Consider the following 22,762-nt stretch of genomic DNA (forward strand, 5'->3'; position numbering starts at 1 on the left):
AGAACAAGTTCAGGTGGAATTCTGTCCACAACACTTATGTGATTAGGGGGGAAACCTAACCTTCTTGGGCTTCTATTTTATCTCATAAGAAAGTAGAAAATAATCATACCCCGAGGGTTCTGGTGAGGAATCCATGAAAATATGTGAAGCACTGAACACAGAGCTTGGCATGCAGTAGGTGGTCAATCAAAGGCGTTTTTCTCTCCTCCTCTGCTTTATTCTCCAATCTCCGCTCTCACACATGGGACGATGGCTCAGCTCTGGCCTAGAGTGTTGTCTTCATTCCAGAAATCCAAAGACATAGCAGGACCGTGCAGGATTCCTGGGAAACCAGGTTAGCTTGAACCCCATAGCTTCTGTTTCCTTCTGGACTCCCCTGGTACTTAGGCTCATCATCAAGGATGCTTAAGAGATACCTGGGGGGGGGGGGGCTTCCCCGGTGGTGCAGTGGTTGAGAATCTGCCTGCTAATGCAGGGGACACGGGTTCGAGCCCTGGTCTGGGAGGATCCCACATGCCGCAGAGCAACTGGGCCCGTGAGCCACAACTACTGAGCCTGCACGTCTGGAGCCTGTGCTCCGCAGCAAGAGAGGCCGCGATAGTGAGAGGCCCGCGCACCGCGATGAAGAGTGGCCCCCACTTGCCACAACTAGAAAAAGCCCTCGCACAGAAACGAAGACCCAACACAGAAAAAAAAATAAACTAAAAAAAAAAAAAAAAAGAGATACCTGGGGAAAAGCCTGGGCCATCACCCCAGAACTGAGGAGCCTCCGGGAGAGAGAAAGGAAGATTTGCCTCCAGGGTCACATGAAAGCCTTATTCTCCTATTAGATTTCCCAGGTGGGTCGGGAGATGGGGGCGGGGGTGGGGAAATTGCTGTTTCACTTCCCTAGAGAACCACAGACAGGACCTGGGCTTTGTTGGGAAAATTATGAACACCTTTGGCCAAATTCATCATACAAATGAATTTATTTGCAAAACAGAAACAGACTCACAGACTTAGATAATGAACTTATGGTTACGGGGGGGGGGGGAAGGGTGCGGGAGAGGGATAGAGTGGGAGTTTGGGATTGACACGTACACACTGCTATATTTAAAATAGATAACCAATAAGGACCTACTTATAGCACAGGGAACTCTGCTCAATATTCTCTGATAACCTATATGAGAAAAGAATCTGAAACAGAATGAATATATGTATATGTATAACTGAATCACTTTGCTGTACACCTGAAACTAATACAACATTGTTAATCAACTATACTCCAATATAAAATAAAAATTAAAAAAAAAAAGAGTTGCATCAATCACCCCCTACAAGCATCCTGGTACTGAGACCTCCAGGGTATCTGGACAGAGGAAGGCCAGATCTTTTAAGAATAAAATGAGTGAAGGGTGGGACTTCCCTGGTGGCACAGTGGTTGAGAATCCGCCTGCTAATGCAGGGGACACAGGTTCGAACCCTGGTCCGGGAAGATCCCACATGCCTCAGAGCAACTAAGCCTGTGAGCCACAACTACTGAGCCCACGAACCACAACTACTGAAGCCCGCGTGCCTAGAGCCCGTGCCCCACAACAAGAGAAGCCACCGCAATGAGAAGCCTGTGCACCACAACGAAGAGTAACTCCCACTCGTCACAACTAGAGAAAGCTCATGCACAGCAACAAAGACCCAACGCAGCCAAAAATAAATAAATAAAATTAAAAAAGAAAAGTGAGTGAAGGGCCTCATTTGCCCAAATATAAAATGAACAACTCTGAACCCCTTTAAAGAATTGCAGAATTGCATGTGCCTCTGACAATTGTTCTCTTCAGAAATGAAAAGGCTTGGGGAAATGTGACAATCTGTCTAATTTTGAAGTATGACATGATTATTTGGGGTTAATTATCACTTTTTACAACCAACCAGGGTTAGTATTCTCTTCCATATTTTAGGGCTGCTTTTGGAGGCCCATGGAAGAGAGAGTTTCTTAGTAAAGGTAAAATGATGGGATTAAGGTTTCTGGTCTCAACGCTCTTCCACAGAATTAACTCTCTCTCCGTAATACGATTCTCTAGTGCTAACAAGCCCTTAAAATGAGGGGGCTTTGGGGGTGTATAAGAGGATGTTGAGGGGCGGCCTTGAAAATGAAGAGAGTCCCTGACTCCTTAGAAGTTTTTCTGGGGGTTTAGTATTACTTTTCTCTCTTGCCATGGAAGATTTAGAAACATAATTCTACTTCAGACTTCTCAAGTGGCTTTGGCTTTGGATGTAGAATCCATCATCTTCTTTACTGTTTCCGTTTCTTCATCACAAAACAACCAGACTTGTCTTCCTGATTTGCAAGAAGCTGGGCATATGAAGCATCATTGGTTGAGGTCGGGGGGAAGGTGAGTTATCTAAATTGTATTGACATGATGTGAGAAATCAACTTCTTTTTGATACAGCCCTTTAGTCCAAGAAAATGCTGCACTGAACCAACCTTTTGTTTGTTTGGTTGGTTTTTGGCCATACCACACAGCATGTGGGAACTTAAGTTCCCCAACCAGGGATTGAACCCATGCCCCCCCACAGTGGATGCAGTGGAAGCCCGGAGCCCTAACCACTGGAGAAGCATGCTCAAGACCAAAGTCCTTCCTTCAACCTGTATCTCCCAATCTAAGCCATTATTTGGGGGCACTGCCCTAAGGCCACAATGGCCAGGAGGGATGAGGGTGGGAGATTGGGAAGGGATGCATTGGGTTTCCTAAATTAGAGTCCTTGAGTGCCTCAGAAGACCTTAGTGAATGCTAAAAACGTCAGGCTTAACACATGAATTGTTAAAGAAATTTCTGGTGACAGTACTCATGGCCCATGTCCACTGCCCTCATTGACCAGCTGTGTCTCCATGAGAATTTCCACTATTCTTACCTTTAGAGTGTCTTCCCACCTGGGTTCCTTAGCCTAAGGCAGGGAAGAGGTATTCCTCACTTCCTGTCAATTTTCCCTTCAAAGGCTCGCCCTCTTTCACAGGTGTGCCCTAGAGGCACCTAGCAGGAATTCCTTAATACCATCTGACTCACCTATCAACACCTTTCCCCTGAGCCAATAAATAGAACTATTGAATGAGTAACAACCCTACTGTTGTTGTTGTTTTAATCCTCTATAGTGTGCTGAGAATATGGCTCAAATTGTATGGTAATTTATATACTCACACGCACATACATTCCAAAAAAAATTTATTGAACCAGACACTGGAACCACCACAAAAATGATTCATGCCCTTGAAAAACCTCTTATGAGGAGGGCTCATGAAGGGATCAAATTCAGGAAATCACATAATTATTTTGATAATCCCACTACATACTACATTGTACATGAAACGTGTTCAAAGAGACATAGAGAGGGGAAAGCTGACAATGGTCGGCCACAGAAGAGGTGAATTTTTAGCGAATCTTACAAAGTGTCAGGCACAGAAAGAAAAAGAGCATTCCAAACATAAGCACTACCATGGACAAAATCGCAGTCAAGAAAGAATGTATTCAAGGAACAACAGTAGAAGCTTCGTGGCTGATTAAGTGTATGGAGAGGGAGAGGGTGCATTTGGCATTAGGGTGACAAGCAAAGGCCAGACTGAAACGATTTGAGGGAATTCCCTGGTGGTCCAGTGGTTAGGACTCCACACTTTCATTGACAAGCAGGCGGGTTCAATCCCTGGTCGGGGAACTGTAATAAGATCCCCGCAAGCCACGGGGTGCAGGAAAAAAAAAAAAAAAAAAAAAGAAATGATTTGAATGGCACACTCTAGAGTTTAACTTTGTCCTGTAAACACCAGGAACCAATAGACGTCGTTAAGCAAGAGAAAGAAATGATGAGACTTATGTTTTAGAAAGATAACTCTGGGGCCAGCAGAGAGGATGGATTTGAGATAAGATCAGAGCATTATTTCTTTCAGCATAACTGCATGAGAATTTGGTGGTGGAGCGGGGAAGGCATGGTAAATGAACACTTCTGGGGACCACCTTTAACTACTGAATCAGAATCTCCAGGCTTGAGACCCGAGAGTCTGCATATGTAACATCTCTCACATAACGGTGATTCTTGCAGGCTCTAAAGTCTAAGACATAGACTAGAGACAGAGACCAATTAGGAAGCTTTTGTAATTGTCCAATTAGGAGATGAAATTGGTTGGATCTGTCCATGATGCCCTTCCAGAGTAGCTCATAAAGAAAAACAATTGTTTTCAGACAATTATGTAAGTGCTAAACTATTTTTGCAGATTGCTAAGTGATCTTGGCCAAGTCATTTGATACCTTAACCATCATGCTTTTAAATGACAAAGTACTGATTCTCATAGTCTTATCTGAGTGTTACAAACTCTCAAGAGTCAGGGAAAGTACTTAGCTTCAATTAAGACATTAAGTCTAATAGGAAGATTAGATTGAGTCATTCTTATGTTTTCTTGTTTGCTTACTGTTTACCTCCTCATGCAATGTAAATCCCAGGAGAGCAGGCTTGAGGACATTGATGGGTCTCCAGTGAAACAGTTCTTGGCATAAAGTAGGCTCTCAGTGAATATGTTCTGAAAAAATTACAGACAGAAAGACGAAGTAAGGAAAAAGGAGGCAGAGGAAGAGACAAATGAAGGGACAGAGGGAGGGAGGGAGAAGGAAAGGAAGATAGAAAAAGGAGAGAGAAAGAAAGAAAGAAAAGGAAGGAAGGAAGGGAGGGAGAAAGAAAGAAAGGAAGGAAGGAAGGAAGAGAAAGGAGGGAGGAAGGGAGATAAAGAAAGAAAGGCAGGAAGAAAGGGAAAGAGAGACAGAAACAATGCAATGTCAGGTAAAAGAAATCATCACATTGGACAGGAAGTTAAGAGATTCAGCCTTTCTTCCAACTACTATTTCTTCAACACCTGTGTGGTGCTAGATGCTGAAGATGCTGCCCTTATGGTATTGCCAATGTGGATGTCTGGGTTTGATTCTGCTGCTCAGGAGCTTAGAGCCCTGATATGTCTACCTTAAGCTTAAGCTTCAGGCCTTAGTTCCTTGTTTATAAAACTGGGGGTGGGTGGTGGGGTGAGGGCTCTCCAAAAATAAGAAGACAGCTAAAGCACTTTCCAGATCTCACCTTCCTAATTCATCTGCTTCAAATCCTGGCTTCAGTTCCCTCTTTTTTCTTTGTTTGTTTTGTTCTGAAAACCTTTATTTTTAATAGCCCCAAACTGGAAATAACTCAAATATCCAACGACCGGTGAACAAAGTTTTGTTATAGTCATACAATGGAATTCTATTCAGCTATTTATTTTATTATTAATTTATTTACTTATTTATTTTATTAAAGTATAGTTGATTTACAATGTTGTTACTTTCAGGTGTACAGCAAAGTGATTCAGATATTCTTTTTCAGATTCTTTTCCATTATAGGTTATGACAAGATGTTGAATATAGTTCCTTGTGCTGTACAGTAGGTCCTTGTTGTTCATCTATTTTATCTATAGTAGTGTGTATCTGTTAATTCCAAACTTTTAATTTATCCCTCCCTCTCCCCTTTGGTAACCAACCATAACTTTGTTTTGTCTGTGAGTCTATTTCTGTTTTGTAAATAAGTTCATTTGTATCATTTTTTATAGATTCCACATATAAGGTTTATCATACGATATTTGTCTTTCTCTATCTGACTTACTTTACTTAGCATGATAATCTCTTGGTCCAACCTTGCTGCTGCGAAGTTCGCTTGGAAGCGAGCAAAGGAACGTGCGAGCCGCCACCTAGGACCAAGTTCTTGCCCTCTGGGCAGAAATGTAACCACTCCCCGGAGCTGGCTTCTCAAAGAGCTATAGAAATGCTAAACAGTAACAGATCTGGAGGCAGAAAACAATGTGGCACTAATTGTTCCGTTTCCTCCGCTTTCCTAGCGGGGGAGGTTGGCCCCGGCTGCTCCGGCCATCCCACCGCGCCGCGCGCTTCTCTCTCAAGTATCCCAAGGACTGGGAAGCTGAAGTGGGGAGGCGCCCGAGGAGCAAAGATGCTCCCCACCCTCCGATCCGGGCAGACCTGCAAATAATGCCCGGGGACCAGAGGAAGGCTCCCATTGGCCAGAGGGCGGGTGACGGCAAGGGGGCGGAGTTTCCCGGGGCAGGGGGCTGGGGAGTATAAGGGAGGGGGGCGTGCGCGCACCGTGTCAGTTTCGAAGTCCCTGGCTTCTACCTTCTGCGCCCAGGCAACTGGATCGCGCCTCGGGCTAAGGCTTTTCCCTCCTCTGCCCACCGGGCGCCTCCACCCGGCCCTGCGGCGCCCCGCAGCTCCCCGCCCCCCACCAGCCCCGGGGCCCTTCCTGCTTTTCCTCCGCGGTGCTTTGATCCGGGGGCCCTTCTGTTTGTTTTCTCTTTTTTCCTCTTTGTTGCTCTAAAACCCACCTCGCCGAAGCCCCCCGCTGCGGAGGGAGTTCGACTTGCAGAGGAAGGCGGCTACCGCGCACCTCATCCGCCCCTCCTGCGACCCCGCCAGCCGGCGCGCCCACCCCGCCTGCCAGACCCGCCGCCTGCGTTCGTTCGCCTGAGGAAGCCAGCCGAGAGTTCATTGATGCACCCATTCCAGTGGTGTAACGGTGAGTCCCGGGCCGGGAAGGCGAGGGACGCGGAGCCGGCCGGAGACGCGGAGAGCGGGGCGCCAGGCTTCAGATCCGAGGGCTCGTTCTCCCTCTTGAGCCAAGTTTTTCCTGAAACGGGACCGGCGGGGAGGCGTCCTGGCGCCCGACTCTGCTCTGCACACCGCGGAATTTGGGGGGAAAAATATTCAGGTTTAACTCCAGGGCTGGGAAGGATCTCTTGAGCGGGCGGCGAGCGGGCGGGCGGGGGGGGGGGCGTGGGAGCCGAGGGGTTCCCGGCCTTTGTGTGGCGGCTTCGCACTCCTACCCCCTTCCCTTGGCTTTGTGCGCTCAAACTCTGTTCTTTGTTGTGGTTGTCGGAGAATTAAATCCGCGCTCGGGCTCGGATCTCCTAGAGGGAGCTCAAGTTCCTGGCCTGAAACTTTTCAGGCTATTTTAAATATGTATACAGTGCGGCGTGCGGGGTGGCGCGCCGGGGCGGCTTCCTATGCGCCTTTGTTGGCTTCGCACCGGCGGCGGAGGGGGCTTTGTGACGGTGGAAGACGCCGGACTAATGAGCGTGGCTTTATTGGATTGATAAAGCCTTGCAGAGTTTTCGGCGCCCGGCTACCCTTGAGAGCAGGGCTTGCCTGGAGAGCTGTGCTCACGGGCCTCAAGGCCAGACTAGCTCCTGTGCCTCGGCGGTGGCCGCGCCTCCAGACCCGACCACCCCTCCCACCCCGGCCTGGGTGATGCTAAATTCATCCCACCTGAGGCTTTTAGCGGTTCAGGTGATGCATAGAGGTTGGGCTTGGGTCTGGTTCCTCTTCCAGGCTACCTGACCCTTCTGGGCGGGTCAGTTCAAAACTTCGGCTCCTAATACCCTCCAGTGGCCCTAGGATCTTGACTGCGTTGTTCTAAAGCTTGGAGAGTTTCTGGTGAAACGGGGGAGCGCGGCGGAGGCACTTCTGGTGAAAGGGGGAAGGGGACCGGGGGGACCCAAGCAGCTGGCTTTATCTCTCAGTAGGGTAGGCTGGCTAGTTAGGGGGGTGGGAATCCATTATTGAGAGCAGACTCTTGCCAGATCTTGCATTAATTATTTCAAGAGGCTTTTGTTTTAAGGCAGGGTTTGGGCAGCATGTGTATAAGGGGGCCCCCATCCCCCTCTTCCTCTTGCTGGTAGGATCTAATTTCCTGAAAATGAACCCAGCTGTGTGTGTGATAGGCAGCATTGCCTGAGTGGGGACGAGGGGGTGGGGTGAGGAAGGACGGTGCATCCCAGCATCTGGGAAAGATTCCTGTTGGCTGGGAAGGAGAAGCGTTTCCCAGATCCACTGGTCTTTCTTGGCCAGCCCTTCTCTTGACGTCACTCCAGCTCCCGGCCCGCTGCTCAGATACGAAACATTCTGATGTCAAGGCTTTCATAGGTCGGGGGAAACAATGGAACAGACTTCAGGAGAAGAACCAAGGTGGCCGTCACTAACACTAGCCTTTCTTCTGGGCAGCCCCCTTTCCTGTGAGGGTTTAGACCAGCAGAGGACTTGCTGCTTTATCTTTTCACTTCTTTTTTTTTAAATTTATTTGATTTTTATTGAAGTATAGTTGATTTACAGTGTTGTGTTTCTTTTCACTTCTTTTTTTTCAATTTTTTTTGTTTACTGAAGTGTAGCTGATTTACAATGTTGTGTCCACCTCTGCTGTACAGCAAAGTGACTCAGTTATTACACATATAGACATTTTTTTTATATTCTTTGCCATTACGGTTTATCACAGGATACTGAATATAGTTCCCTGTTCTTGTCATTTCTTTGTTTTTTTTTTAATTTTTAAAAATTTTTAAAATTTATTTTTGGCTGCATTGGTTCTTCGTTGCTGCGTGCAGGCTTTCTCTAGTTGTGGTGCCCGGGCTTCTCATTGCGATGGCTTCTCATTGCGATGGCTTCTCTTGTTGCAGAGCACGGGCTCTAAGCTCGCGGGCTCTACAGTGCAGGCTCAGTAGTTGTGGCTCACAGGCTCTAGAGCGCAGGCTCAGTAGTTGTGGCGCATGGGCTTAGTTGCTCTGCGACATGTGGGATCTTCCAGGAGCAGGGCTCAAACCCGTGTCCCCTGCACTGGCAGGTGGATTCTTAACCACTACGCCACCAGGGAAGTCCCTCTTGTCACTTCTTAAAGTGACAGAGAGATGACTTTTCTGACTCCAGTGAAGAAGCAATCCTTCTCCGCACACTTTTGTGAAAAATATCTAAAGCTCCTCTTTCCTGGGGTTGGTATTCTGTCCTTATAAGTTTAGAGGAAAAACTACTCCACTGTCAGGTTTTAGCCCAAGGTATACTTTTCTCACTTCTTTTTATTCAGAATGCAAGCAAATGGACCATCTCTTCTCAGCTATGAAGCTCTTCTCCCCCATACTTCTTTTTTTTTTTTTTTTTTTTGCGGTACGTGGGCCTCTCACTGTCGTGGCCTCTCCCATTGTGGAGCACAGGCTCCAGACGCGCAGGCTCAGCGGCCATGGCTCACGGGCCCAGCTGCTCCGGGGCATGTGGGATCTTCCCAGACCAGGGCACGAACCCGTGTCCCCTGCATCGGCAGGCGGACTCTCAACCACTGCGCCACCAGGGAAGCCCTCCCCCATACTTCTTTATCGCAGAAAGTCCCAAACTCACTGACTCAATCCTGGAGCCCCAGGGGAAGCTTCTCTCAGCAAGATAACATGGTCAAGATAAACTGATAAAGTGCTGAGGCCATAGTGCCTCCAGAGTGAATACATGTAAACCCTCTGCATTCGCTATGGCCCTTGCTGTGCAAGTTCCCAGAACAGGGAACCCAGTGAGGTTCTTTGGGACCCTAAAGATGCCGGGATCCAGCTCGTGGAGAGCAAAGGCAGGTTGAGGGTTAGACCCTCTTACGGCATCAACAATTGACGAGACAGGGTTAGGGAGATGTGCCTGGTGGGGAAGAAGGCCTCTTGGCATTGAGGACAGAGTTCCATGGAAGAGAAGCCGAAAGGCCCCTTTCCAGAGTAGACAGAAAACTGTCCCTCCCTGGCCAGTCCACCATGATGTCTTCATGGAAAATTGATCTCTTTTGGCCCACAGAGATCAAATATTTAAGTGGAGGGTGAAGGAGTGGTGAAAACTTTCTAACCCAAGCTGGAGGCTCAGAAGCAAAGGCTGAACACAGTTTAGTAGCTCATTAATTTTTTTCCATCTTTAACCAAAAAGTCTTTTCAGGATAAGAACTACTTTTACTTTTTGTCTCCCCACAGTGCCTAGGTCGGTGTATAGATCAAGCCAGCAGCAGTACTTGTTGGTTGACTGGTCATCTGTTAGCTGAGGGCAGTTTCTGGGCAATTCTCCCAAACTTCAGTCTCTTACTTTGAAGTGGGAGCTTTTGCCAAGATGACCAGATCGTCTTGAGAAAAATCAGGAGTTATTTATCTGTTAACCAGTTATTGAAAACACGCCAAGCACGAGGGTAGGCACTGGAGAATGTACAGAGGTGCACTTTGCTGTCCTCAGACCTAGCAGCACTCAGGCTTGTTAGAATCCCTCATCTCTGATCTCAGGATTGTGTATAATCACACCTCTACCACGGGCCTCACTTTGTATGATGAAAACCTTTGTGTCTGTCTTCTTCCCTAGATGATAAAATCATCTTGTCTTTCTTCTTTGCTTTTTTATCTTCAGTGTCTGTTGTGGTACTTGTCATGTAATCACTGCTTAATGCCTGTTCGAGTTAAATGAAGTTGATTCTAGGAACAGTGGGGCAACATAAGATGGTTACGGAGTGTGCCAGAGCTGGAACACGTGATACAGGCTGTGGGCACTATAGATTTCGGGGTGGGGAGTCCCTGGAATATCACAAAGACCGGGTTTGGGGGACTTTGGGGAAGGAGAGGGAGTTTCAGGCAGAGAAAGCTTCGTGAACGAAGGTGTGGAGGCAGGTGAAGATAGAGATGGGCAAGAATTAGAGAGGAGGCTGGCCCACCTGGGGTGATGCTGGAGGATACTGAGTCGGGGAGGTAAAGAGGGGACCCAACGCACACGTGTTTAGGAGGACTTGAAGCCAGTCATGAGTTTGGGAAATACATGCTAGAAACCAAGTGGAAGGAAATGTCAGACATGTGGGCTAAATTAGAGGAGGGACTAGACATCAATTAATAGGCACTTGGAGTAGAATTGGGCTCCAAAGTCTGTCTGGAATAGAGACTTGGCAGTACAGTTGGCACCCAATCTGAAAGAGGTTTGGAGGGGGAGGTTCATTATATCGATCACTAGATTGATCTTGGGGATGAAGAGGGCTGAGATGTATGAGGTCAAAGATGACTCCAGTCTTTCAAGCCAGTCTTTTCTGCTGAGTTGGGGTTGCTTCGCTAATTACGGTGTAGGATTCCAAAGTGTATTAATGGTGATCTGTCTCCTAACCACGACGTCAGGAAAGTACTTAAAACCCACATTGAGGGCTTGAGTCTAGAGGTTCACCCACCCCCGCACACCTCGCAGGATCTCAATTCCTTGACGAGGTACTGAACCCGTGCCCTCGGCAGTGAAAGCATGGAGTCCTAACCACTGAACCACCAGGGGATTCCCCAGAGGGCTTTGAAGCCAGGCTTTCTTAGCTGTTTGACTGTACACACATTGTTTAATGATGATTGAGTCTTTTTTCCCCATGGCGGGGTGGGGAGTAACATTTCACAGTGGCCTTATTACGAAGGTTAAGTTATAGCTTGAGAATGTGCTTGGGTGATAGCAGGTGTATGGTAAAGTCTAGGCTTCCTGTCCCAGCACTTTCTGAAATCCAAGAGTTTGAGGCTTACCTTTCAGATCATTGATAGTTTTTGCCTGCAAACAGGAAAAAACACTCAACTGGCTTGTGGTTAAATCCTATCTTTTATTTTTCTTTATAAACATGATAGAAAATTTACTAATTCTCAGAACCAGTAGTCCCAAGATAGTGGCTCTAGGATTGCTTGATCCAGCAACTCAACCGACAACATCTTTCTTCTTTCCTTGTCCTCTCTGCCACCAGCTTGATATTGAACTTCTCTCTTTCCAGCTATAACTTGGCTGCCACCCTTCCAGGTGTTTTGGGGAGATGTGACCTGCCCCGCCCCATCCCCGCCAAAAAAAAAAAAGAATATCTTGTCTTTTCCAACAGATCTGCTCTTTGTTTCTTCAGCCAGAACTCTGTCACATACCTACACCAAAACCAAACCCCTGGCAAGGGCAAGGTGATTACCACCTTTGGACCAATCAGGATTTAGGCCTGAGTCATGTGAGAAAGGGAAGCATCCAGTGGCCACCAGTGCTTCCCAAGCTGAAGGGACCTTGTTAAACTAATAGATTCTGATTCATTTCAGTGGGGGTGGGCCCGAGAGTCTGCATTTCTGATGAGCTCTGGGGATGCCACTGCCATTAGGGGACTGCATGGCAAGGCTTTGAGTAGAAAGGGGGAAGGTGGCCAGTAAAAGTTAGCTGTAGCTCCCTGCCCTCACCCCCCGCGCCCTTCTGGAATGCTGGCCCAGCCTCAGAGTGAGCAATTTCTATTCTGGCCCTGGTGCAGTTTGGCTTCTGGAGCCCGTAGCTTAATAATGACAAATGACCTTTGCAACTGCACTTTGCAATTTACAAAGCGCATTTCTTACACCATCGTTTTCGGTACTCTCTGCACATTGCTTGTTTTCCTGTGACAAAGTGGAGCTTAGCGAGGTTAATTTAATTTCCTAAAGGTCACATAGCTAGGGAGAGGTGGGATTGGAGCCCAAGTGTACCTTTCCTCACCTAAGGCTCTTCATTTTCCTACTGCACTGTATAGGCTTCTCCCTGATGGAAATGAGTTTTCCATTTTCCGCCCATTGCCTGAATCCTTGATCCCCTAGATGGGGATGCTGGTTTAAGTACTGTGTGTATGATCCCATTTCGTAGATTGGTTAAATAATTTACCCAAGATCATGTAGCTAGTAAGTGTTGGAACTAGGGTACAGATATTAGCCCCTGGAATGTAAATTGGTGCAGCCACTACGGAAAACAGTATGGAGGTTCCTTAAAAAACTAAAAATAGCTATATGATCCAGCAATCCCACTCCTGGACATATATCTGGAGAAAACTCTAATTCGAAAAGATACATGCACCCTAATGTTCATAGCAGCAGTGCTTACAATAGTCAAGGCATGGAAGCAACCCAAGTGTCCATCCACAGATGAATGGATATCAAGATGTGGTATATATACATAATGGATATCACTCAGCCATAAAAAAGAATGAAATAACACTGTTTGCGGCAACATGGATGGACCTAGAGATGATCATACTAAGTGAAGTAAGTCAGAGAAAGACAAATATCCTATGATATCACCTGTATGTGGAATCTAAAATATGATACAAGTGAACTTATTTACAAAACAGAAACAGACTCACAGACATAGAAAACAAACTTATGGTTACCAAAGGGGAGAGGGAATCAGGGAAGGGTAAATTAGGAGTTTGGGATTAACAGATACAAACTACTGTATATAAAATAGATAAACAACAAGCACCTACTGTATAGCACAGGGAACTATATTCAATATTCTGTAATAAACCATCACAGAAAAGAATATGAAAAAGTATATATATATATATGTCTAACTGAATCACTTTGCTGTACACCAGCAACTAACACAACATTGTAAATCAGCTATACTCCAATTAAAAAAAAAAGTAAGCCCCCGAGTCAGAGGTTTGCCGTTTCTCCCTGCATCCTTGCTCACACAGAGTGGCCCCAGTGGTAAATTTCCCACTGTCGTAATACTTTCCCTCCCTGTTCTTTGCAGGGTGTTTCTGCGGCCTGGGACTGGTGAGCACCAACAAGTCCTGCTCGATGCCACCCATCAGTTTCCAGGACCTTCCCCTCAACATCTACATGGTCATCTTCGGCACAGGCATCTTCGTCTTCATGCTCAGCCTCATCTTCTGCTGCTATTTCATCAGGTGGGCGGCTTGCTGGCTGACCTGGGCTTGGGGGAGTCTAGGAGGCGGCGGCCGTGAGTCGGGTGAGCTGAGTGAGGCTCCAGTCGCAGAGTCACCAGCCTCCAGCCGGGGCCGCTGCTTTGAGGACAGGCCTTGGTCCTGCCCTTGGCTGGGCCCCTGAGGCCTGGTGTTTCTATTTACGTCAGCCTGTCAAGTTGTCGGAGAGCCGATAAGGTCAGCATGGGTCGGGCTGCGTTCCCACCCTTTGGCCAGTTATTTTCAGGTTGCCTAGAATGACCGTCCAGGTAATATCATCAGTGGTCCCTAGCTGTCTCTCTCCGCCCATTCACACTCTCTGGATGGCCAGGGACGGGAGGCATCATTACACCAATGTCATGATCCTCTGCCCTCCTGGGAAGTCCTGCTGTCATCCCTCCAGATGCTAATATTAGCAAGCTGGTGTCTGCAGAGCCGCTTATTTGTTCTGTCTCGTAAGCTCTTATGTTTGAGAGAGAAAAAACTGAAAACCATCCCTTCTTGAGCGTGGCCGTGCTAGCCAAGCTCCAGGAACTGTTTTCTTCACTTGCAGACAAGGGAACTCGTGGCTGTTTTCTATCAAAAAATGTGGGGCAGGGAAAAAAAAGAAAAAAAAAATGTGGGGCATGCCTGGTATTCAGAGTGGAAAATACAGTAGTGTTTCTGACTAGGGTGCCCTGTTGATATTAACAATTCCTCATTGTATGGGACTGTCTTGTGCTTTGGGGAACACTGGACACCCCTGACCATTAGAATGTGCTAATGGTCCTGAGAGCCATTGTGATAACCAAGCCACACAACCCCCCACACACAAACACGTGATCACCCAACGCCTGGGTAGACGGATGTCAGCTGGGGTCTAGGCTGGTGTCTGATCAAATCACCTAAGAAGATTAAATTAAGATGAAGGAAAAAGGAGTTCCTGTTCCCCGCTGAGATGTCCCAGTGGGTTTGAGTGCTTCACCTGGCAGGAGGTTGGGGGAAAGTAGATACTTGTCCGGATTCCTAGGGCTGGCAAGGGCAGCCTCCCCTCTTAAGAAGGGGAGGTACCCGTAGGCCCTGCTCTCTTGTGCTCCCCATCCGTACCTTGGGCTCCTTCTTTTTCAGGACTTTAAAAAGTCCCCGGGACTGGAATTTTCCACTTACAAGTCTTTGCAGAAGAGGTAGAGTCTAAAATTTGCATCTTATTAGTAAGTGAGGGTAGATTTCCCATATCTCACCACCCCTCCCCTTTCCCCAAGCCTGAGTTTTCTTCTGCAAACTCTTCCGTCTTCCTGACCACCAACCACTGCGCTCTCCCCATATGAAGCAATTTATACAACTCCCCAGAGACGGAAGATGGAGACATAGCAAAGATTTTTGTGTGACGCTGGCAGGAGGCTGTAAAACCAACTCTGTTTGGCCCCTGCACACACACACACACACACACACAGAGGCACACCCATGCCAGGCTGCAAACGTGGTCAAGAGAAGAAAATCTACAAAATTACTCTGAGCCAGTATGTGGGTGACCGGGCTTCATTTCCCAATGCTGCCACTGATAGGTGTGATCTTAGGGTTTTAGCTACTCTCTACTAGGTACCTTCTGTGTGCCAGGCATCATGGTCAGCATTTTGTAAAACATTTAGCTTACTTAGTTCTCAGAACTTGCCTCCAGTTTCGGTATCAGCCTGCTTCTGCTTCATAAATGAGGAAATGCATATGCTCAGACAGTAACAGATCTGCCGACGGTCCTATATCCAGGAAGATGGAGAGGTGAGCTAGTCTGATGACAGTTAGGGAGAGTCTTTCAGATTCTAGATGTTGGTCTTCTCGGATTCCTCTTCCTTGAATGGGAACAGCTGTGGCATCCATGGCCACCGCCTTGCAGCTAGAGATTGTGGTCCTGCAGAAGGATGGGCTGGGAGCTCTGGGTATGGCTGATTTATTTTTTGTTTGGCTGGAGTGAAAGAACAGAGCTGCAACCACATGATACCAGAAGCTTTCCCCACTGCGGGGCTGCTCGGCGCCACCTGTTCCTCCTGCAGTAATCTGCCCCTTTGCCACCCTGCCCTCTGTCCTGCAGTCTGCCCGAAGCCAGTTTGTCCCTGGCTTGCTGGCATGTGGCAGCCTGGGAGTGTCTATATATAGAAAGACACACAAGCACAGAAGCCACTTCCTCTCCCTGCTTCTCGGTTTCCTCCTCAGCCAAAATAGGCCCGTGACCCCCCTCCTGACCTGGTGAGCTCATCGGCCAAGGCCAGCCTCTGCTCCCCCTCTCTCTGTCTCCCTGCCTCCCATCCCCCGACCGCAGGAGCTGATCTCTGCCCTGCACAGGATGGAGGGGCCCGTGAAGTACAACTGGGCAGGAAAGGAACCATTATTTTCGGGACCTGGCTGCATTGTTTGTTGCAAAAGGGGAAAAGCTGGGGAGAGCCCACTGGCAGCGGCTAGAATTGGTCTCATTGAATTCAGGGTATTTTTAGTTGCTTTGCTCACCCAACAGCTGAGAAGGCCACCTGTCCAGAGTTGTTGGCACTCGATCCCCTGCTGGGATGGCCCAGGATCTCTGCTTTTTGCTTTGTTTCCCTTGCAACCCTTTTGGCCCCATTTCATCACAATCTATACCTTCCTGACATGGAAATCTACATGCAGAGTGAATATAGAATGCGGCTCTGAAGCGCTTGACTGTTCCGAGAGATAGTCTTCGGCTCTAAGAGTCAGGCTTTTGGAGGATCCTCAGGTGAGACCATTAAAGGGAGCTCGGCAGATGGAAGGGCGGAGGGTGGAGAAGGAGGGCACCCCAGGCACCCTACGACACAGCAAGCAGAAAGGCCCTGCACGTACTCTGTAAGTGTAGCCATGTTGCAGGCGAGGCGGGTGAGGCTTAAGAGATGGACAACCCCTCGTTCTGAGTCAGGAAGCAACTCCTCACCACTTCCTTATTTACTCTGTGCATACCTGCTAACAGAGCAGCTGCGTCTCCCTCAGAAGGCGGCTGTGCGCACCCCGGCGATGAGATCACTTTCTTTCTTCCCCAGATTAACCCAATATCAGGCAGGTCGCACTTGATCATTTAAGCTTTGGGCACATCCTTCCCTGCCCCTCTCATTTGGAAGTGGGGACACAGTGTATATATGAAAGTAGTACAAAGGTAAGGGTGGGGGCTTCCCTGGTGGCGCAGTGGTTGAGAGTCCGCCTGCCGATGCAGGGGACGTGGGTTCGTGCCCCGGTCTGGGAGGATCCCACGTGCCGTGGAGTGGCTGGGCCTGCGCGTCTGGAGCCTGTGCTCCGCAACGGGAGAGGCCCGTGCAAAAAAAAAAAAAAAAGGGAAGGGTGGAACGGTGCAAGCCTTGTTTAGGCCCTTAGCCCAACCCTCCAATGACCAGAAACTGTCCGATGCCACCCTCAGACCAAGGCAGGGGAACACCTGCCCCACCTGTCCCCTGACCTCCTGTTAGGAGCCATGGAGGTGGCGGCAGCCCGATCTTAACCTGTCCCCTGGCTGTGCATCAGATACGGCTCTTCCAGACCTTCTGCACCCCCCTCCGCTCTGGTTCCAGCATCTCGGTGTTGCTCTTGGGGCATCTGACCTCGCTCCCTTCGACTGTGGCTCGTGATTGGAGATTCCCTGCCTCTAACTCAGGCCAGCAATCTTCTTCTGCAAAAGGCCAGATATTATAGGTTTTGCGGGTCATATGATCTCTGTCTGAACCACCCAGCCCTGCTGTGTGGAAGCAGCCATAGATGGTACCTAAGCTATTGGGTTGGCCAAAAAAAGGTCGTTCAGGTTTTTCCATAAGATGTTGTGGAAACCCCCGAATGAACTTTTGGGCCAACCCAATATAACGTGGCTCTGCCCCAGTAAAATTTTATAGGCATTGAACTTGAGTTTCATATAATTTTAACATGGCATGAAATATTCTTTTGATTCCCGCTTTCGGCCATTTAAGAATAAGTACCGTTCTTAGCTTCTAGGCCCTATGAAACAAGCAGTCAGCTGGACTTGGCTCTCAGGAGGCCGTGGTTTGCCACCTCTATCCTACCTAACCTGGTGGTTTTCTCAGGTTTCCTTCCAGTAACACAGCTCTTTGGTAGAAATGAGCCGTGGGAGAGAAAGCCCCAAGTACAGGAGGACATAGAGCTCCCTGCGTAATTCAGAAGGTTTCCCTCACTGAAAATAAAACAGAAAAAGAAAATAATAATTATCATCAATGTGTGATCATGGTCCTAGCCATCTGCATAGGAAGCCATTCAGAGTCGGAGGCTTGTTGATGAAAGGGCGTTTCCCAAAACCATCTCATATTCTCAGGACCATGGTATGTGCCACCTAATTGGTGAAGCAGGCCACAGTGTGTGTTGGAGAGCTCGGCCTCTGTCATCAGATCGACTTTGATTCAAATCCAGACTCTGCTGCCAGCCAGCTCTGGCATTTGGGCAAGTTACTTAACTTCTTTGGACGCCGTGTTCCTCATCTGCAAAAAGGGACGTCTCTCCCTCTGGAAGTTGTTTGGAATTGGTGCAGACATCAGGCTTTGCAAATCCTCCATCACAATTATGCTCCTGCCATTAGTAACGGCGTGTTCTGGCCATTGTGTTTTGGCCATTGAGAGTCCAGTTGTATGCGGGCCACCAGCTTGAAACAAAAAGAGGAAAACAAAGAAGGAATTGCCTGTGTTGGCCTGGCGCTGTGAAGTGGGGCAGGCGTGTGCTCTGGTTCCAGAATACTTGTGTTCTCTGAGTGGAAAATTCCCCAGGCTCAACAGACTTTATCCTGCTCCCCTGGCTTGGTGCAAATGTCCCTCTTAAGAATATCTAACTTCTGGGAATTCCCTCGTGGTCCAGTGATTAGGACGCCGTGCTTTCACTGCCGAGGGCGTGGGTTCAGCCCCTGGTCAGGGAACTGAGATCCTGCAAGCTGTGTGGCACGGCCAAAAAAAAAAAAAAAAAATCTTACTTCCATACAGTCAGCGAGCAGATGGTTGACCTGTATATTTGGGGAGCCTGAAGGAAGTGACCTACCAGAGACAGCAGGGAGGGTGGATGAACTATGGGTTGGCCAAAAAGTTCGTTCGGGTCTGCCATCGCGTCATATGGAAAAACCCGAACGAACTTTTTGGCCAACTCAGGATTAGAGCGCTCTGCAGAGACGCCCCCAATCTGGGGGAGCTGGCAGTGAGTTTTGAGGCAGTTGAACCTGAGTAAGAGTCTCGAGTCCGTAACCCACTCTGGTGACCTGCAGAGGGTCCCGTGCATACTCCGTGTGTCTATGGGAAGCACACCTCCCCACCCCCAGAAGGATGCCCCAGGCAGCCAGCCGGCCTCTCCTGCTCTGAATGGCTGTTTGTGCAAAGACATAATGATCTCTTCTCTCCCCTCCTTCTTGCTTCCCCAGCAAACTCCGGAACCAGGCACAGAGCGAACGATACGGATATAAAGAGGTAAATAAAGTCTACGTGTTGCCCTGAGACCTCATCCACTATTAGCCCTGCTTGGGGAGGGGGTGTGGGGAGAGAGCAGGTTTAAGCTGGCCTGGCCTCCCCCTTGGCCTCACCCCTGGCCCCCTCTGAGGCTAACTCCTTTCCCCGTCCTCAAGTCTGGCTGGGCCCAGGCAGGGCCCAAAGCCCTGCTCCTTCACGGGAGGGTCACGGGGGCACTCCTGTGTGGGGCCAAAGACTCCCTCCCTTCCTTGGCGGCTGGTACCACCTGGCCCCTGTGTTTGGTTGCTTCTGATACCAGGCCTCCACTTTTTTCCCCAGGTGGTGCTTAAAGGTGATGCCAAGAAGTTACAGTTATATGGGGTGAGTGCATTGGGACAGGTCGCGGGAGTGCCCGGCGGGTAAGGCACACCTTCTCCAGCAATCTCAGCCTGACCTTTTCAGGAACCCTTTTAGTCCCTGCCTTCCTATTTCCTTGGGCCAAATAAAACTCATCCCAGGAGGTGATCAATATGCAGAATCCGTTATGTCTGGAACTGAACCAGCGCAGGCAGAAAACAAAAGGATCAAAAAAGGGTTTGGATACATGGTGTGACCGACGGCCCCAGGAAGCCCACTAGGCATAATCTTAATGGGGAGGACGGTAAGACCCCTCCATGCCAGATTTCGGTGACTTTCCCCTGCTCAGACCCCAGGTCTTGGTCTGAAAGAGGTTACCTTTGTGTATGCTCTGTCATAGTGACTGTGGATCTGATGCGTGTGTCCAGCCCTGAGGTTCTTCCCTGTTTCCCTCCATTCCCCTCCCCTCCTGCATCACACCCACTCCCTGGGGCCCCTCAACTCTGACTCATTTAGGACTACACCATTTCCTCTTCCTTTCCCACCTATGCCTTTGGGGTCACCTAACTCATTTCCCAAGACTTCCTTCCATAACCACGGACACTCCTACAGAGAGCGTGTGTGTGGTTGTATGAGTGGGGAGGATCACAGGTCTCACTACACACAAGACTGCCTGGACATGGCCTCATTTCATCCCTCTTTTTGGGGTCCACTGTCATGATGTCCACAAGTTCCAATGTTTCTTTAGCTCTCCTCTGGAAGAGTAATTCAGCTGGGATTGAAGGGGTTATAATATATTGGAATGTAAGGCTGGACTTAAAGAATGTAAACCGGGGCTTCCCTGGTGGTGCAGTGGTTGAGAGTCCGCCTGCCGATGCAGGGGACACGGGTTCGTGCCCTGGTCTGGGAAGATCCCACATGCCGCGGAGCGGCTGGGCCCCTGAGCCATGGCCGCTGAGCCTGTGCGTCCGGAGCCTGTGCTCTGCAGCGGGAGAGGCCGCAACAGTGAGAGGCCCACGTATCACAAAAAAAAGAATGTAAACCATACACCAGACCCCCCTCCTTTAGTTATTGATAAGTGCCTCACCAAAGGTCCTAGGCTAGAAAGGCTTAAAAATCATAACTACTCAGCCATAAAAAAGAATGAAATAATGCTCTTTACAGCAACATGGGTGGACCTAGAGATTATCCTCCTAAATGCGGTAAGTCAGAAAGAGAAACACCATGTGATATCACTTATATGTGGAATCTAAAATATGACACAAATAAACCTATCTACAAAACAGAAACATTCACAGACAAAGAACAGACCTGTGCTTGCCAAGGGGAGGGGGGGTAGGGGAGGGACGGATTGGGAGCTTGGGATTAGCAGGTGCAAGCTATGATATATAGAATGGATAAACAACGAGGTCCTATTGTATAGCACAGGGAACTATTATATTCAATATCCTATAATAAACCATAATGGAAAAGAATATGAAAAAACATAATATGTATAACTGAGTCACTTTGCTGTACAGCAGAAATTAACACAACATTGTAATTCAGCTATACTTCAGTTTAAAAAAAAAGGTTCCTCTATAATGGCACTGCCCAGTGGAAATCTGAGGATAGAAAATGCTCTCTATCTGACCATCCGGTGTGGGGACCACTTGCCACTTCTCAGCTGTTGAGCACTTGAAATGTGGCTAGTGTGACTGAGGAACTCAGTGTTGAATTTCAGCTTATTTGGGTCGACTTAAATCTAAAGCAGTCCCCTGTGGTTCATGGCTACCGCCTGTTAGGGTGGGTTCTCTCTCGGAGGATGAGGTGCTGGGTATTCAGGATGGAGGAGTGAGGCTCTCCCCCGTCTCTTATCACGCGGCCCCTTTCTTCCCACAGCAGACCTGTGCAGTCTGTCTGGAAGACTTCAAGGGGAAGGATGAGCTGGGCGTGCTCTCATGCCAACACGCCTTTCACCGCAAGTAAGTGTCCACAGTGGATATGTGTGCCCCGGGGTGGCTTTGGAAGAAATAAGCAGGGAGCATCTTCCAGAGCCTCCAATCCCGACCCCTCCCATCTACCCTTTGCCGGTGATGCCCTTCATCCTGTCTGGACACCAAGCAAGCCAGAGGGGTTAGACCAGGTTGAGGATAGAGAGGTTCTTGTCCTGAGAAGCAGCTGGGCTCCATGAAAAGACAGCCGGAGCAGATTGGTATCTTCTTAGGGAAAAACAGGTCGTCTCTTGCCCGCAGGTGTCTGGTGAAGTGGCTGGAAGTACGCTGTGTCTGCCCCATGTGTAACAAGCCCATTGCTGGTCCCTCAGAGGCCACCCAGAGCATCGGGATCTTATTGGATGAGCTGGTGTGAGTGCTGCCTTCATACCAAGGCCTGGAGAAGACCTCTAGCCTCACGGGTGCCTGGTCCTTCCGCGAAGCCGCAGTGCAACAAGACTGTTGGGTGGTGATGGGCATGCTCACCTGGAGGGGCGGGGGTGCCGGGCTGGTCTTCCAGCCTCAGGGTGAGACTAGACTTGCCCACCTCTCTGCTTCCTGAAGCCTGCTTCCCTGCTACTCAGTTCTGATGGTCTTGCCCATCAGGACCACTGTATCCTGGTACTGGACTATCTGCCCGCCTTGTCCCTGCTCTGGGAAAAGAAATCCATTCCTATTTGGCCAAGAACTTAGAGCACACCCCCTTGAGGGTTCTGCTGAGGAGGACAAGCTGCCCTGACCTAGAAGAAGGGATGAGATGGGCTCTGCCCCACCTGTGACCTCCCCACTCCTTCCAGAGGAAGGTTAGAAGGGAAGGAAGGAAAGATGGAGGAACCAAGTGCCTCCAGTGGAAGCGAGGGAGGCTCTGTAGGAAATGGGAAGAGCAGGGATGAACAGAAGAAAAGTCAATGTTTACATGGGACCTATGGAAACAAAGGCTGGCCGGCCGGCCTGCTGACTACAGAGGGGTAGAGGGCAGCCCCCTGCCCCTCCGAGATCTGAGGTGCTATCCGTTCCCTGTTCCTCGGTTGATCTCAGAGCTTCCTATTCCGTGTTGGGGTTTGAGTATCCACCGCCCCAGAGGAAGGGCTTGGTCTACACCCAAAAGGATTCCCAGGGGTTTTTTCTAAAGGAGCAAAAAGGGGGCCTGGGGATGGGGGTGTCTGGATATTAAGGTCGCGGTGGACACCCTCTTCCCCTTTGTAAATAGTATTTTTATACTTCATCCTTACCATCTCAGGCTTTATACATGGAATCCCCCAAATGGAAGGGGTAGGGGTTTTCTGTTCCTCCCCCAAGTGGGTGAGGGTGGGGAAAAGGTATGTATTTAAAGCAAATTAAATTTAATAACAAGTTTCTCTAACCTTTTGCCTGTGGTTGTGGCTTGTGTCCATTGGCCCTTTTCTGCCAACAGAGGGAACAAGGTTCTCGAACTGCCTCTTCTCACTTTCCCATGCTCAGAGCAGACATACATGTGCACGAAGTTTCCTGATCCTTGACAAGAAG

General features: G+C 48.8%; 1 protein-coding gene across 1 annotated transcript; it reads left to right on the plus strand.

Moving 5' to 3' along the window:
* The first annotated feature begins 5,843 nt into the window (after window positions 1–5,843).
* On the plus strand, window positions 5,844–22,611 carry RNF122 (ring finger protein 122). Its single transcript, XM_079909429.1, has 6 exons — window positions 5,844–6,564; window positions 13,356–13,512; window positions 18,902–18,947; window positions 19,266–19,307; window positions 21,165–21,247; window positions 21,518–22,611. Exons 1-6 carry the CDS (start codon window positions 6,540–6,542, stop codon window positions 21,630–21,632), a joined length of 468 nt encoding a protein of 155 aa, XP_079765555.1. The 5' UTR covers window positions 5,844–6,539; the 3' UTR covers window positions 21,633–22,611.
* The last annotated feature ends 151 nt before the right edge of the window (window positions 22,612–22,762 follow it).

The sequence above is a fragment of the Stenella coeruleoalba genome (assembly GCF_951394435.1).
Source record: "Stenella coeruleoalba genome assembly, chromosome: 21".
In the NCBI taxonomy this organism is placed as follows: Eukaryota; Metazoa; Chordata; class Mammalia; order Artiodactyla; family Delphinidae; genus Stenella; species Stenella coeruleoalba.